The sequence below is a fragment of the Panthera onca genome, chromosome B3 (assembly GCF_046562875.1).
Source record: "Panthera onca isolate mPanOnc1 chromosome B3, mPanOnc1 haplotype 2, whole genome shotgun sequence".
In the NCBI taxonomy this organism is placed as follows: domain Eukaryota; kingdom Metazoa; phylum Chordata; class Mammalia; order Carnivora; family Felidae; genus Panthera; species Panthera onca.
Genome location: NC_138344.1, coordinates 40,313,999 through 40,329,101, shown reverse-complemented (window position 1 = coordinate 40,329,101; position 15,103 = coordinate 40,313,999). Strand labels below are relative to the sequence as shown.

Below are 15,103 nucleotides of genomic sequence, written 5' to 3'. Positions count from 1 at the left end.
CAATATTGGCAATAAAGAAAGCATTACATACTTTAAGTTTATTTATTTATTTTGAGAGAAAGGGAGAGAGAACAAGCAGAGGGCAGAGAGAAGGAGAGACAGAATCCCAAGCAGGCTCTGCACCATCAGTGCAGTGCCTGACATGGGGCTCAAACTCGCAAAGCATGAGATCATAACCTGGGTCAAGAGCAAGAAGTCAGACACTTAACCGACTGAGCCACCCAGGAGCCCCTACATTATTTACACTTTGTGCCTGACACAATCCCCTGGCACATGTTGATGCCTAATAATTATTGGTTGATTCATCTCAGGGGAGGTGGACTTTCTTTGTGGAAGTTTAGTAATTGAGTTGGTCACTACATTTCAGAGAAATTTTAACTCTTGGCTAAAGGAGAATGCTACTGAGAACCCACTGCCTGCTGTAGATCACTTTAATATCTTATTGAAGTATAACATAAATAAAATGCACAAGTGTTAAGTACATTGTTTGATGAATTTTTACATATGTATATAACTTGGTGACCACTACTTAGATCCATAATTAGAACATTATCAGTATCATGCCCTCTCCAGTCAGAACCACCCTAAAAGGTAGCCACCATTCTGATTTTTATCATAGATGAATTTGCCTATTTTGAAATGTGATCTCATGGTATGAACTCATTTGTCTGACTTATTTCACTCAACATTAGGTCTGTGAGATTTATGTGTGCTATAGTGTGTAACAATTGTTGATTCTTCAGTGCTCTATAGTATTACGTTGTGAATATACCATAATTTATTTATCCATTCTATCCTTTATGGACATTTGAGTTGCTTTCCTTTGGGGGCTACTATGAATGAAGGTGCTATAAAGATTCTTTTACATGTCTTTTGTTGGATATAAGCTCTTTTTTTTCCCCCCCGAGAGAGAGACAGAGCATGAGCAGGGGAAGGGCAGAGAGAGAGGGAGACACAGAATCCAAAGCAGGCTCCAGGCTCTGAGCTGTCAGCACAGAGCCTGACACGGGGCTTGAACTCATGAACTGTGAGATCATGACCTGAGCTGAGGTTGGACATTTAACCAACTGAGCCACGCAGGGGCCTCTTATTTTTAAGACTTGCTGGGTCATATGGTAGATGTATGATCAGCTTTTGGGGATCTGCTTACAAATACATGAGTTTTGGTAGAAATAAAATAGTTCTTCAGAGTGCTTTTTTTTTTTTTTTTTTTTTTTTTTTTTTTTTTTTTTTTTTTTTTACAGAGAGCACACAAGCAGGGAGAGGGGCAGAAGGAGAGGGAGAGAGAGAACCTTAAGTAGGTTCCACACCCAGTGCAGAGCCCGATGCAGGGCTCAATCCCACAAACCGTGGGATGCTTAACCAACCGAGCCACCCATGCACCCCAGTTTTCCAGAGGGCTTTTGACAGTTTATACTCCTACTTAGGTAAAAAAATTTTCCAACAGGTAAATAGTGTCTAAAATGACATGCCTTATACTTCAGGCCTTATATTTTCTTTAGCTTAAGTCCCTTTGATCATTGTTAAAATTCCATGGGAAATAGCATTTTATCACTCATTTATACTTTTTAGTGCTTGTGTTTCACAGCATTTCATAGAATCACAGAATTTTAGAGTTGGAAGGGGGCTTGAAGTTCATCTAGTCCAACTCTCTCATTTTACAGATGAGGAAACTGAAACCCAGGAAGATAAAATAGCTTAACCAGAGTTATACTACTACTTATTGCCTCAGTTGGGTGAAGTAGATGTTTACTCAACCCACAAAATAAACCATTATTCAAACACTAATAAGACTCCTTAGGGAAGCCTCGATGGCTCAGTTGGAGGAACACACGACTTGATCTCAGGGCCATGAGTTCAATCCCCACATTGGGTGTAAACATTACTTAAATAAAACTTAAAAAAAAAAAAAAAAAAAAAAAAGCCTCAGTGGCTGTCGGTTAAGCGTCTGACTTCAGCCAGGTCATGATCTCATGGTTCATGAGTTCAAGCCCCGCATCAGGCTCTGTGCTGACAGCTTGGACCCTGCTTTGGATTCTGTGTCTCCCTCTCTCTCTCTGCCCCTCCCCCACTCATGCCCTATCTCCCTCTCAAAAAATGAATAAACATTTAAAAAAAATTGTTTTAATTACAGAAAATGTTTTTTTAAAAACGAAGCAAAAACTCCTTAGCTCCAGTATGTATAAGGATGGAACTACTTGGTTTTTTTCCCTTGAACAGAGTGTTTCTGTAGAGAAGTAGGAAACATTTATTCATTCAGTAAATGTTAACTGAGCACCTGCTATTTGCCATATATGCTCTTTTTTTAAGTTTATTTATTTATTTTGAGGGAGAGAGACGGGGGAGTGACAGAGGGAGAGAGAGAATTCCAAGCAGGCTCTTCACTGACAATGCAGAGCCTGACACAGGGCTGAAACTCACAAACCGTGAGATTATGATCTGAACCAAGATCAAGAGTCAGACCCCTAACCTACTTGAGCCACCCAGGTGCACCTGCTGTATATGCTTCTAGTAGTTACAGGAGTGAAAAAAACTGACAAAAATCCTTGCCTTCATAGAGCTTCTATTCTAATAGGACTGAACAGACACTAAAGATAAATAAATAGAATTTCTTCTATGTTACATATGGGTAAATATTTTGGAGCAAGAGAGAATAAGTAGGAAAGGGAAGTAGGGAGTATGTAAGTGAGGGGGTAGGAATTAGAGATGGCCTCACTGAGATGACTTTTGAGCAAAGATTGGAAAGAAGTAAAAGGAGAGGAGGTTTTAAAAATATGGGGGATGAAGGGTAGAATGTTATAGGTAAATTGTATGGCTAGTTTGGAGGCCCTGAGATGGGAACATCCCTGTTGTTTTCAAGGAACAAGTAGGTCACTGTGCTAGAGCAGAAGAGAATGATAGGATACAACTTGGGTTTTAACAGATCTCTCTGGTTCCTGTGTTGAGAATAGGTCAGAGAGGGAGAAGGACGAAAGTGAGTTAGGAAGCTGTTGCTATAACTTAAGGAGTGCTTGGAGCAGAAGTGGAGGTTGTCAGATATGGTCAAAATCTGCGTGTATTTTGAAGGTTGAGCTAACAAGCTTTACTGACTGTAAGTTGTGGGGCATGAGAGAGGAATCAAGTAAAACTTCCAAGATTTTTTACCTAAGCACCTGAAAGGATTGGAGATGCCATTACCTGAACTAGGGAAAATTCACAGCAAGTTGGTTGGGGACAGGGGCTCGAGGGCAGAGTGGATATAAGCTCAGTTTGGGTGATGTTAGGCTTGAGATCTCTATGTAGATATCATATGGAAATGTCAAATTTTCAATTAGATACATGAATCTGGAGTTCAGGGAACAGGTTGCGCTGAACAGAGAAGTTTGAGAGTCATCAGTTAGAGATGAAGAACAAAAGGTACTGAGAAGGAGTGACCAGAAAGGTAAGAGGGAGACCTAGAGAGTGTGGTGTCCTTGTCCTGGAAGCCAAGTGGAGGAAGTGTTTCAGAGAGTGGTCACCTGAGCCTGGAGATACTAGATCCCTGAGAGAAAGAAGGTGCTAGCAGAAGTGGTAAAAATGAGGGGCCTGGAGGTATCCCACTATTGTGCTTGGATCGGTCTTGGCTGCACAACTGTTTTGAGGCTTTGAATTGTCCTCTGAAACAAAGCAGTGCTGCTTTGGGATTGAGTTTTTTCTTAACACTACACTTGGGGGAGTGACACTTGGGGGAACCTGTCTGCTACCTCATACTTAAGTCATTTTCCCTTTACTTTGCTCCAGTATTGATCACCTGTAAGAAGGGAGAATACTCAGCACTCGAAAATGCAATGCTTAATGAGATTATGTCTCTGGGACCCTTGGTAAATATGAAAATAACCACCCCAGAGAAACAAAGCAGTATTTATTATTACTAATTTTAGCATTATTATCTTCAAATATGCCAAGCTTTTTCTTATTTTGTGAACACTGATTTAAAATAGGAAGCTTTCAGGAGCACCTGGCTGGCTCAGTTTGTGAAGCATATGACTCTTGATCTCAGAGTTGTGAGTTCAAGCCCCATGTGGGGTATAGAGATTACTTAAAAAGAAAAAAAAAAAAAGACTAAATAAAGTAATGATCTTGTTTCTTTAAAAAAAAAAAGTGTTTCTAAAATGAAAACCAGTTTTTCTCTTTAGCGTACTTGCTGCCCTAATAGAGAAACTAAGTCTGTTAAGTGTTATTTTCTGCTTTTCCTTCCTGTCCTCTTATTTCTTCCAGCTGTCTCAACTCAGAACCTTGTAGGAAGAGAGTTACACTTCAGAAAAATGTGTTTGCTTTGACATTTAAACAAGCCTCCATTTTGTTTTTCCATATTAGAATTTTTCCACTTCCCCTCTCCTGTTTCCAGCCCTCTGTCTGACCTGTCTTCTTTTCAGCTCATTCATTATTGCTAAGGTTTGCAGATTATACCAGAGGAAGAAGACAGATTTATAAACATGTGTTCCTGCCCAGCTGTTTCAAGAGTAGGAATAACATTCATCTTCTAATTGTATGTCTGCTCTCTATATACAGCTGTGCTCATCTGCCCTTATTAATGAGGTGCCTATCTCTAAGCCTTACGTTGTCTAGAAATAAATGGACTCTTTTCCTATTCAAATTGGTAATGCAGTAATCAGAGCAACCCATCACTAGAAGGAGACATCCATTTGAATTCACTTTGCTAATGGCCAGAGAGAATTTAGCCTAATTGCTTTCTTAGGAGGTTTGCCATTTCCCTTAAGATGCCAGAGCCCTTGGAAAGAAATAGAAATTCTGTCCTTTTCCTCTCTGAATGCCCCCCTGCAATCCTGTATGTGTCTTTTGTTTAAGATGAAGATAAAGGGACATTTTAAGGAAATTATGTAAAAAGAATCAAAATCCATTACAGATAGCTGTGTAATGCCTTGACCACTAATAAATAATGAGATCTTTGATAAATTACTTAACTTTGGGGTGCCTGGGTGGCTCAGTCAGTTAAGTGTCTGACTTGATTTTGGCTCAGATCATGATCTCATGGTTCTTAGGATCGAGTCCCGTATCAGGCTCTGTGCTGACAATGTGGAGCCTACCTGGGATTCTCTCTCTTCCTCTCTCTCTGCCCCTCGCCTGCGTACTCCTTCATGCTCTCCCTCTCTCAAAATAAGTAAATGAACTTAAAAAAAAAAATACTACTTTTCTGGGCTCTCATTTCCTTGTTTGCAAAGTAGCTATAATAATCCCTATATTGCCAGGATTATTGGAAGGATTGTGCTTTCTCTCTGTTGCCTGCCTCGTTCAAAAAGTGAACAAGGCTGTGAATATTTGATAAGATAATGAGTATGAAAGCACCTAGCACATAATAGATGTGCAATAAATGTTTGAATTAGAATTGGCTAAACCAAAATTCTTTCCTACCCTGATTTCATTAGTGAAACTTTCTAGTAGGGCAATCCTTTTTTTTTTTTTTTTTTTTCCTTTTCCTTCTTCTAACTCCCTTGTCTGATCTGTTTTTATGATCAAGCATCCTAAAATCAGATTTGAAAGAAAACAGGGACTAAATAAGATCTTATTTAAAGCCATGCTCAAGAGTTTAGGGCTCAAGTATTGATGCTCTATGGTTTTGTCTAAAGCACTCTCTTTGAATTATTGAAAGGCTATGTGGCTAGTTATATAATAACTAGTTTAATAATCTTATTATTTATTTGTTTTAATCCTAGAGTATTGATTAAAAGTCTGAGAGTCATAGAGGTTAAGTGACTTGTTCAAGATTGTACTGTAACAGAGTGAGGATATGGACTGAGGCTTTCTGATTCCAAGTCCATTGATCTTTAGACAGCATTCCACATAAAAGAAGAAAATGAATATAGGTGAATTACTACAGATAGGCCCTGGGAGTGCTAGATGAAATAATATTTTATGAGTATATGACCAAAGACAAAAGGCCGCTTCTACAGTCCCCAGACTTATTCTGCAGCTGTATTACATAGAAAATGTGGATTGGGAGTTCCCTTTTTTTTTCTTTTTTTAAGATTTTATTTTTAAGTAAACTCTATACCCAATATGGGGTTCAAACTCATAACCCTGAGATCAAGCTTCATGCTCTTCTGACTGAACCAGCAAGGCACCCCTGTGCTCTGGGATTTCCAATCAAGGTGATTTACTATGTTCACACTTTTGATATATCCCTTGTGTTCCAGACATATAGCAAGAAGTAAAATATATAAAGTGAAAATCAACATATTTGGGCTCACAAACAACAAAAACAGAAGAGATTCAAGTCACTGGGTAAAGCTGAAACTTTGGACCTGGGGCCTCCAGATTGAGGAACAGAGAATGGTGTCTGAGAGACAAGTTTTTCAGCAAGAACTAGATACTAAAATGCCCCATAAAGAGATAGAACTTGAAGCCAGGGGAGTGAGATGCCAAACCCCAACCAGCCTCATGAAAGGAGGCTTTAAAAAGTTAATTGAGTGGGGGAGGAAAGAAGCCTAAGGAGTTGTGAAGAAGTATGGCAAACTGCCTGCTGGTTCAGTAATTAGAACTATGATATCCTAAATTTCTTCTAATGGCACAAGCCATTAAAAGACCTGTTCAGACTAGGTCTTTAGGGGACTAGATGGAAGAAATTGCAAACTTTTAAACAGAGAAGAGAGGTAATTAGTAACAAAAACATCCCACTTAAAAAGAGTCTGCAAAGTATAATTTTATATAATAAAAATCTAATGCTAAGAAAGATAACAAACAGAAATTAACCAGGACTTCAACTTTGGGAGATGGCGTAGACATACTTTTCCTTATTTCTCCCACTAAATACAACTGAAAACCCTATACATTATATATAAAACAAATATAACAAGGTTGTGAAGGTGGGGAGAAGAAGCAGACTGTCTGGGGACCTCAAGTCCTGAGGAACAACATGGTGGTAAATTCCCTGGGTTTTCTTTTTGCCTTGTATATCCTCAGCATGGAGTCAAACATTATATTTAATGATGAAAGACTGAATGCTTACCCCAGTAAGAACAGGAACAAAGCAAGGATGTCTGCTGTCAGTACCCTTATTCAACATAGTGTTGGAAGTTCTAGCTAGTGCAATAACGCAGGAAAAGGAAATAAAAGGTATACAGATCAGAAAGGAAGAAATACAAGTGTACTTGTTTACAAATTACATAGTTGTCTAAATAGAAAATCTCAGTGAGTATACAAAAAGTCTTAAAACTAATGAATGAGTTTAACTAGGTTGTAGAATATAGGATAAACAAAAAATCAATTCTGTGTCTACTATATACTAGCTATAAACACATGAACACAAATTAAAAATACAATACCACTTACAATAGCTCAGAAAAGTGAAATCCTTAGATGTAAATCTAACAACATATCTACAAGATTTGTATGCTGAAACTGCACAATGCTGATGAAAGAAATCAAAGAAGATCTAAATAAATGGGGAGTACATAGTAGAGATGTCAGTTTTCCCCAAATTGATACACAGATTTAATGTAATTCCTGTCAAAATTCCAGCAAGATATTTTGTATAGACAAGATTATTCTAAAATTTATATGGGAAGGCCAGACAAACTAAAATAAGCTAAAACAGTTTTGAAAAAGAAGGAAAAAGTGGGAGGAATCAGACTGCCTGATCTCAAGATTCATAGCCACAGTAATCAAGACTGATACTGGCAGAGGGATAGACACAGACCAATGGAACAGAACAGAGAGCCCAGAATAGATACATAAATATACCCAGCTGATTTTGGCAAAGGTGCAAAAGCAGTTCTTGGGATGGGAAAGATAACCTTTTCAACAGCTGATGTTGGAACAAGTGGACATCATGGGACAAAACAAAGGAAGAGAATCTTACACAAAAACTAACTCTAAATGGATCAAGGACTTAAACAGAAAAACCTAGAAGAAAATCTTCAGTAGGCAAAGAGTTCTTAGATTTGACAAAAATACAATCCATAAAAGGGAAAAAGGATAAATTATATCTCATCAAAATTAAAAATGTTTGTTCTTTGAAAGACCCCATTAAGATGTGAAAAGTCAAGCTACAGAATGGATGAAAATACCCAGCAAAGGACTAGTATCTAGAATATATAAAGAACTCTCAAAACTCAACAGTAGAAAACAATCCAGTCAGAAAATGGGCTAAAGACATGAACAGACATTTCACCAAAGAGGATAATGCAGATGGCAAATAAGCACATGAAACATGTTTGACATCATTAGTCATTAGAGAAATGCGAATCAAAACTACAATATGATGGGAATGCAAGCTGGTGCAGCCACTCTGGAAAACAGTACGGAGGTTCCTCAAAAAACTAAAAATAGAACTACCCTACCACCCAGCAATTGCACTACTAAGTATTTATCCAAGGGATACAGGTGTGCTGTTTTGAAGGGACACATGCACCCCCATGTTTATAGCAGTACTATCAACAACAGCCAAAGTATGGAAAGAGCCCAAATGCCCATCGATGGATGAATGGATAAAGAAGATGCGGTATATATATATAAATATACACACACACAATGGAGTATTACTCAGCAATCAAAAAGAATGAAATCTTGCCATTTGCAAGTATGTGGATGGGACTCACGGGTATTATGCTAAGCGAAATTAGAGAAAGACAAATATCATATGGCTTCACTCATATGAGGACTTTAAGAGACAAAACAGATGAACATAAGGGAAGGGAAACAAAAATAATATAAAAACAGGGAGGGGGACAAAACAGAAGAGACTCATAAATATGGAGACCAAACAGAGGGTTATTGGAGGGGGTGTGGGAGGGAAGATGGGCTAAATGGGTAAGGGGCATTAAGGAATCTACTCCTGAAATCATTGTTGCACTATACACCAACTAATTCGGATGTAAATTTAAAAAGTTAAATTAAAAAAAAAAAACCATTACAATATGAGACACTACTACATAACTGTTAGAATGGCTAGAATTAAAATTTAATGCCAAATACTGGCAAGGATACAATGAAACTGGATCTCTCATGCATTGCTGGTGAGAATGTAAAAGGGAAAAAGGCACAGCTACTCTGGAAAACAGTTTGGCAGTTTCTTAAAAAAACTAAATATGCAACTACAATATGATCTAGTAATTGCACTCCTGAGTATTTATTTTGGAGAGATGAAAAGTCATGTTCACTGAAAACCTGTACTCAAATGTTTATAGCAGCTTAATTCATAATAGCCAAACCCTGGAAACAACCCTGATGTCTTTCACACCCAGCAGATGAATGGTAAAACAAATCGGTCCCTCACTCACCAATAAGAAAGACTGAACTGTTGAGACATGCAACAACTTGGATGAATCTCCAGATAATTATATGCTGGTAAAGGGAGAAAAACAGTCCCAAAGGGTTATATGCTGTATGCTTCCAGAAATGAATAACAGATTAGTAGCTGCAGGAATTAAGGAGGGATGAGTGTAAGAGGGAAGTGACTGAAGTTGTAAAAGGGCAATATGAGGTATCCTTGTGTTGATGGACATATTTTGTATCTTCATTGTGTCAATGTCAGATTCTGGTTGAGATATAATACTGCGGTATTTTTTTTTGCAAGACGTTACCAATAGGGGGAAACTGACTAAAGGGTACAATGGGGTTTCTATTATTTCTTACAACTGTATGTGAATCTCTATCTCAAAATATAAAAATTAATTTTAAAGTTTTAACCACCAGGAATTGAATGAATGAAATTAATGCATGGTGCAAACATTTACAGAGACTCTGTAAGGAGTCTGGTTAGAATTCCTAAAAAGAAACAGAATAATAATGTCTATTAAAAATAAAATTATGAGGACACCTGGGTGGCTCAGTCGGTTGGGCGTCTGACTCTTGATTTCGGCTCAGGTCACATGGTCTCACAGTTTGTGAGTTTAAGCACTGATGGTGCGGAGCCTGCTTGGGATTCTCTCTCTCCCTTCTCTTTATGCCCCTACACACTTGCTCTCTCTCTCACTCTCACTCTCAAAATAAATAAACTTATTTTTTTTTAATTTTCTTTATGTTTATTTATTTTTGAGAAAGAAAGAGAGAGCATGATCAGGGGAGGGGCAAAGAGAGAGGGAAATACAGAATCCAAAGCAGGCTCTAGGCTCTCAGCTGTCAGCGCAGAGCCCTCTTGGGATCCTCTGTCTACCTCTCTCTCTCTGCCCCCCTCCCCCACTCTCTCTCTCTCTCTGTCTCTCAAAAATAAATGAACATTTTTTTTAAAACTATGAACCAAAGAGCCAGAAATTAAATAATGTCATGTGGATATGAGAAAATAACCAGTTTAAAATTTTTGAAATGATAAACAGTCTTTGAAATATAATTATATACTATAGCCATTGAAATTCCTTTTAAGTCAATACCTTAGATAAATTCTAGAACAAATTATAAATTGGAAGAATCAAACACAGATCAACTCAGATGGAGAGATAATGGCTTGAGAGTCTCTAACATATCAGATAGGAGTCCTAGGGAATAAAAAAGATTGAAAGAAGGGCAGAGAGACAATAAATGAATAAATAATAGGTGATAATTTTCCTGAACTAGATTCTAATTAGAAACCTAATTGTTGAGGTAGGTTGTACGTTTGAAATATACCAGATAAATAAAAGTAAATGCATTATTTTGGTTAAACATGGTAGATTGAAAGTACATATTTACCTCCCCACTTTCTCCCTTTATAATTCATTCAAATGTCAGTAAAGGAGTTTTGTTTTTAAGATATAACACACAGGTTTCTTTAAAAACAGACCAAGACTACTTGCAAGCAGTTATAATCAGTAGAACTTTGGAAACTAGACAGCAGATGCACAAGTACTGATTTAAGAGACCTGAAAAAACAAAAGCTTGTTTTTTTTAGTTGTTTGTTTTTGTCTGAGGTTGGGAGGAAAGAGAGCTAAGAAATAAGGAGTACCCTTATCATGGTGAGTACTGAGTAAGGGATAGATTTGTTGAATCACTATATCGGACACTTGAAACTAATATAACACAGTATGTTAATTATACTAGAATTTATTTTTACAAATAAGGAAGAGAAACATTTACAGTAATGTGCTGTATTTATTTTTAAAAATCCAGATAGAAGCTGACCTGCACACTTCAAACCTGTGTTGTGTAATTAAATATCTTCAGAGAGATAAGATACTGCATCCATGAAACAATAGGATGCCTTTTTTAAACTTAAAGCTACAGTAGTAAAAATGGAAATTTCAGTATATAATTTAGAAAATGAAGGAAATCCCTTAGAATATAGACAAAGGAATGGAAGACAGATAAAGGAATGGAAAATAGTGAAAACATAAAAAAGATGATTAATCTAGAAGGTCCAACTTTCTAGAGAAATAGGATTTCCAGTAAGCAAGAACAAGGGACAAATAATTGATAAGAAAGCAGAAAATTAGTAGCAATATAGATTTGAATAACATTATCAGTCATTTATAGAACACCAAAAGCTGCAGAGTATACATTTTAAAATAATTCTTTTCAGGTGCCCATGGAATGTTCTTCAAGATAGATCATATTTCAGACTATAAATTAATTCTCAATAAGTTTGGAAGGATTGAAGTCATAGAGTATGTTCTCTGCCACAAATTATATTAGAAATAAATAACAAAAAGATATCTGGAAAATCCCAGAGAGTTGAAACTTTGACAACACTTTTCTAAATAACCCAGGATCAAAAAAGAAATTACTAGGGGCGCCTGGGTGGCTCAATTGGTTAAGTGTCCAACTTAAGCTCAGGTCATGATCTCTCAGTTCGTGAGTTCAAGCCCCACAGCAGGCTCTCTGCTGTCAGCATGGAGTCCGCTTAGGATCCTCTGTCCCCCTCTCTCTCTGCCCCTCCCTTACTTGCGCACACACTTTCTCTGTCTCAAGAAATAAATAAAAAACATTTTAATAAAAAAAAAAAATAGAAATCACCAGGGAGACTAGAAACTGTTTTGACTTGAATGACTCCAATGGGTTGGCAAACTCATTCCATAAAAGGCCAGGTAGTAAATATTTTGGGCTTTGCAGACCGTACAGCCTCTCTGTTGCATACTCAATCTTGCCTTGTAGTGTGAAATCAGGCATGAATAGTAACTGTGGCTATGTTCCAATAAAACTTTATTCATGGGTAATGATATTTGAATTTCATATGATATCACATAACATAAAATAATAGTATCCTTTTCATTTTTTCTATTACTAAAAATGTAAAAACCAGGCACCTGGGTGGCTCAGTCGGTAAGCATCCCACTTCTGCTCAGGTCATGATCTTGCAGTCCGTGGGTTCAAGTCCTGAATTGGGCTCTGTGCTGTCATGACAGCTCAGAGCCTGGAGCCTGCTTCAGATTCTGTGTCTCCTCCTCTCTCTGCCCTTTCCCTGCTCTCACTCTCTCGCTCTCTCAAAAAATAAAAACGTTAAAAAAATTTTTTGTGAGGGGCGCCTGGGTGGCTCAGTCGTTAAGCATCTGACCCTTGATTTCGGCTCAGGTCCTGATCTTATGGTTTGTGAGTTCAAGCCCCTCATCATGCTCCATCTGACACTGTGGAGCCTGCTTGGAATACTCTCCCTCTGCCCCTTCCCCACGCACTGGCCATCTCCCTCTCTCTAAATAAATAAACTTTTTTTTTTAACTTTTTTTTTTTTAACGTTTATTTATTTTTGAGACAGAGACAGAGCATGAACGGGGGAGGAGCAGAGAGAGAGGCAGACACAGAATCGGAAGCAGGCTCCAGGCTCTGGGCCATCAGCCCAGAGCCCAACGCGGGGCTCAAACTCCTGTAAGGCGAGATCATGACCTGAGCTGAAGTCGGACGCTCAACCGACTGAGCCACCCAGGCGCCCTGAGGAAAGCCTTTTGAAATATGACAAGAAAACTCTGAAGCCATAAAAGATTGATAAATGTAAAAACAAAAGTAAATCATTTCAAGGCATCTGACTGGCTCAGTTGGAAAAGCATGTGACTCTTGATCTCAGGGTCATGAGTTTGAGCCCCACATTGGGTATAGAGATTACTTTAAAAAAAGGTAAATAATTTCTGCATAGCCTTAACCACCATTAGCAAATGACAAACCAGGGGGGAATACCTGATTTGTACAACAGACAAAGGCTCACTCTGGTGTATTAAGAGTTACAAATAAGAAAAAGACTGTATAATTCAGTAGAAAAATGAGGAAAGCATATAAAGAGACAATTCACTAGAAAGGAAATACATTTCATAATGATGTCTTAAAATGAAATGATACACAGACTCATCATAGGAAACATTTCATTAAAACTACATAAAACACTGTTTTTCTCCTGTCAGGTTGGCAAAGATCAACAAGTTTGAGAACACTGTGTTGCCAAAGGAAAAAGACAGCTGGTGTTACCGTGCACTGCTGATGAGTGTATAAATAGGTGAATCTTCTTTGCAGTTCGGCAGTGTTTATCAAAAATCCAAATACAGGGGCACCTGGGTGTCTCAGTTGAGTGTCCAACTCTTGATTTCAGCTCAGGTCATGATCCCACAGTTTCATCAGTTCAAGCCCCACGTCGGGCTCTGTGCTGACAGGGAGCCTGCTTGGGAGTCTCTGCCCCTCCCCTGCTCACACTCTGTCTCTCTCAAAATAAATATATTTGGATTTTTAAAAATTTATTTAAGTGCTCCATGATTAATTTTACTTACAGGAATTACATCTTAGAGACATACTCGTGTAAGTATGCATTTGTACGGGGTTATTTTTGCATTATTTGTAATAACAAAATAGTGAAACAGCCTAAATGTCTGTCAACAGGGGACTGATTAAATAAACTGTGGCATGATTTGCAATCATTCAAATGCAGCCATTGGAAAGAGTGAAGTAGTTCTATGTGTACTGATAGAGAATGATTCAAAAAGTATTTAGATTTCATATATATGAAAAAAGTGTACAGAACATTGTATATTGCTACCATTTGAGGAAGAACATATAAGCATATTTGCTTATAAATGTATAAAATATCTCTGGAGGAACACATGGATATCCATGGATATTTCTGAATGGAGGCACCAGAAGGCTGCAAAACAGGGATACGAGGAAACACTTCATTCATATTGGGGTTTGTCTGCTACTGTTTGAATTTTGGAATATGACTATATTATCCACCCAAAAGCATTTTTTAATAATATGAACATGACAGGAATGTTCATTGTGAAATTATTCCCGAGTGAAATGCTCAAAATACCCTAAATACCCATCAGTAGGAGAATGTGTAAATTATGGTCAAATCATACAGTGTCCTTCATGAGCACAGTTAAAATAAGTTAATTAAGCTTTTCATGTCAACATAGATAAATCTCAAGTTTGTAATGTTATGTGAGAAGCTTAAGTTAACTTTACTTAAGTAACTTAAGTTACACCCCAGCATGATCCCATCAATATACAAAGTTTGAAAATACAGTAAAGAGTGCTTTTTGTAACCATGATGTTTTATACTTTAAAAGAGAAATCTGATGTAAGTATGGCACTAAATCCTATAAATCCATTGAGCTAAGTAGGCAGTTTCCATAATGGTATATTGGCCCAGTCCTGCTTGTCTCATGGGGACCCAGAGCAACCCTAAATCCTCCTCCAGGAACCAGAATGCTCCTCAAATGAAAAGTATTCCTCTCGGTGGCCAGCAGGGTTTCCCTTGTCTGTATCTGAATCTTCTTGTCTTCCAGGGATGTTGGTGGTAAATGTAACATGGAGGAACAAGACCTATGTAGGCACACTTCTTGACTGCACGCGGCATGATTGGGCACCCCCCAGGTAAGCACTTTACAGCTTTTTGGTGAATATTAGTCTGAACCGGTCTAATCGGTGATCCCTTCTTATCCCTTCTTCCTGTTAGAGTTGGATAGCTTTTAAGACACCTAACTTTTCAAGACTATGATGGTGTAGAGATGAGGAAGGCACTGCATTCAAGAATAAATCAATTAGGCGTTGGTGGGTTGGGTAGGAATGGGGAGGAGATCCTGTTTAATAAGCCTTTGGGTGAAATTATTGAATTCTGGCTTCTACCAGTAGTCACCTTGAGACTAAGGCCATCGAGTCCGCCTACGGGTGAACAAACATTTATTGATGATGCTTTTTGATAGTAGCTTTTTCTCAGGAGTTTAACCTCAAGAAC

At 37.9% G+C, this 15,103-nt stretch overlaps 1 protein-coding gene across 3 annotated transcripts in view; it reads left to right on the top strand.

Moving 5' to 3' along the window:
• ZNF609 (zinc finger protein 609) overlaps positions 1-15,103 on the top strand; it is a 210,248-nt gene that overhangs the window by 185,447 nt on the left and 9,698 nt on the right. For all 3 annotated transcript variants that reach the window (XM_060618304.3, XM_060618303.3, XM_060618302.3), the window contains one exon: positions 14,655-14,742. In XM_060618304.3, coding sequence (XP_060474287.1) covers positions 14,655-14,742 — 88 coding nt within the window. The remainder of the gene's footprint in view (positions 1-14,654; positions 14,743-15,103) is intronic.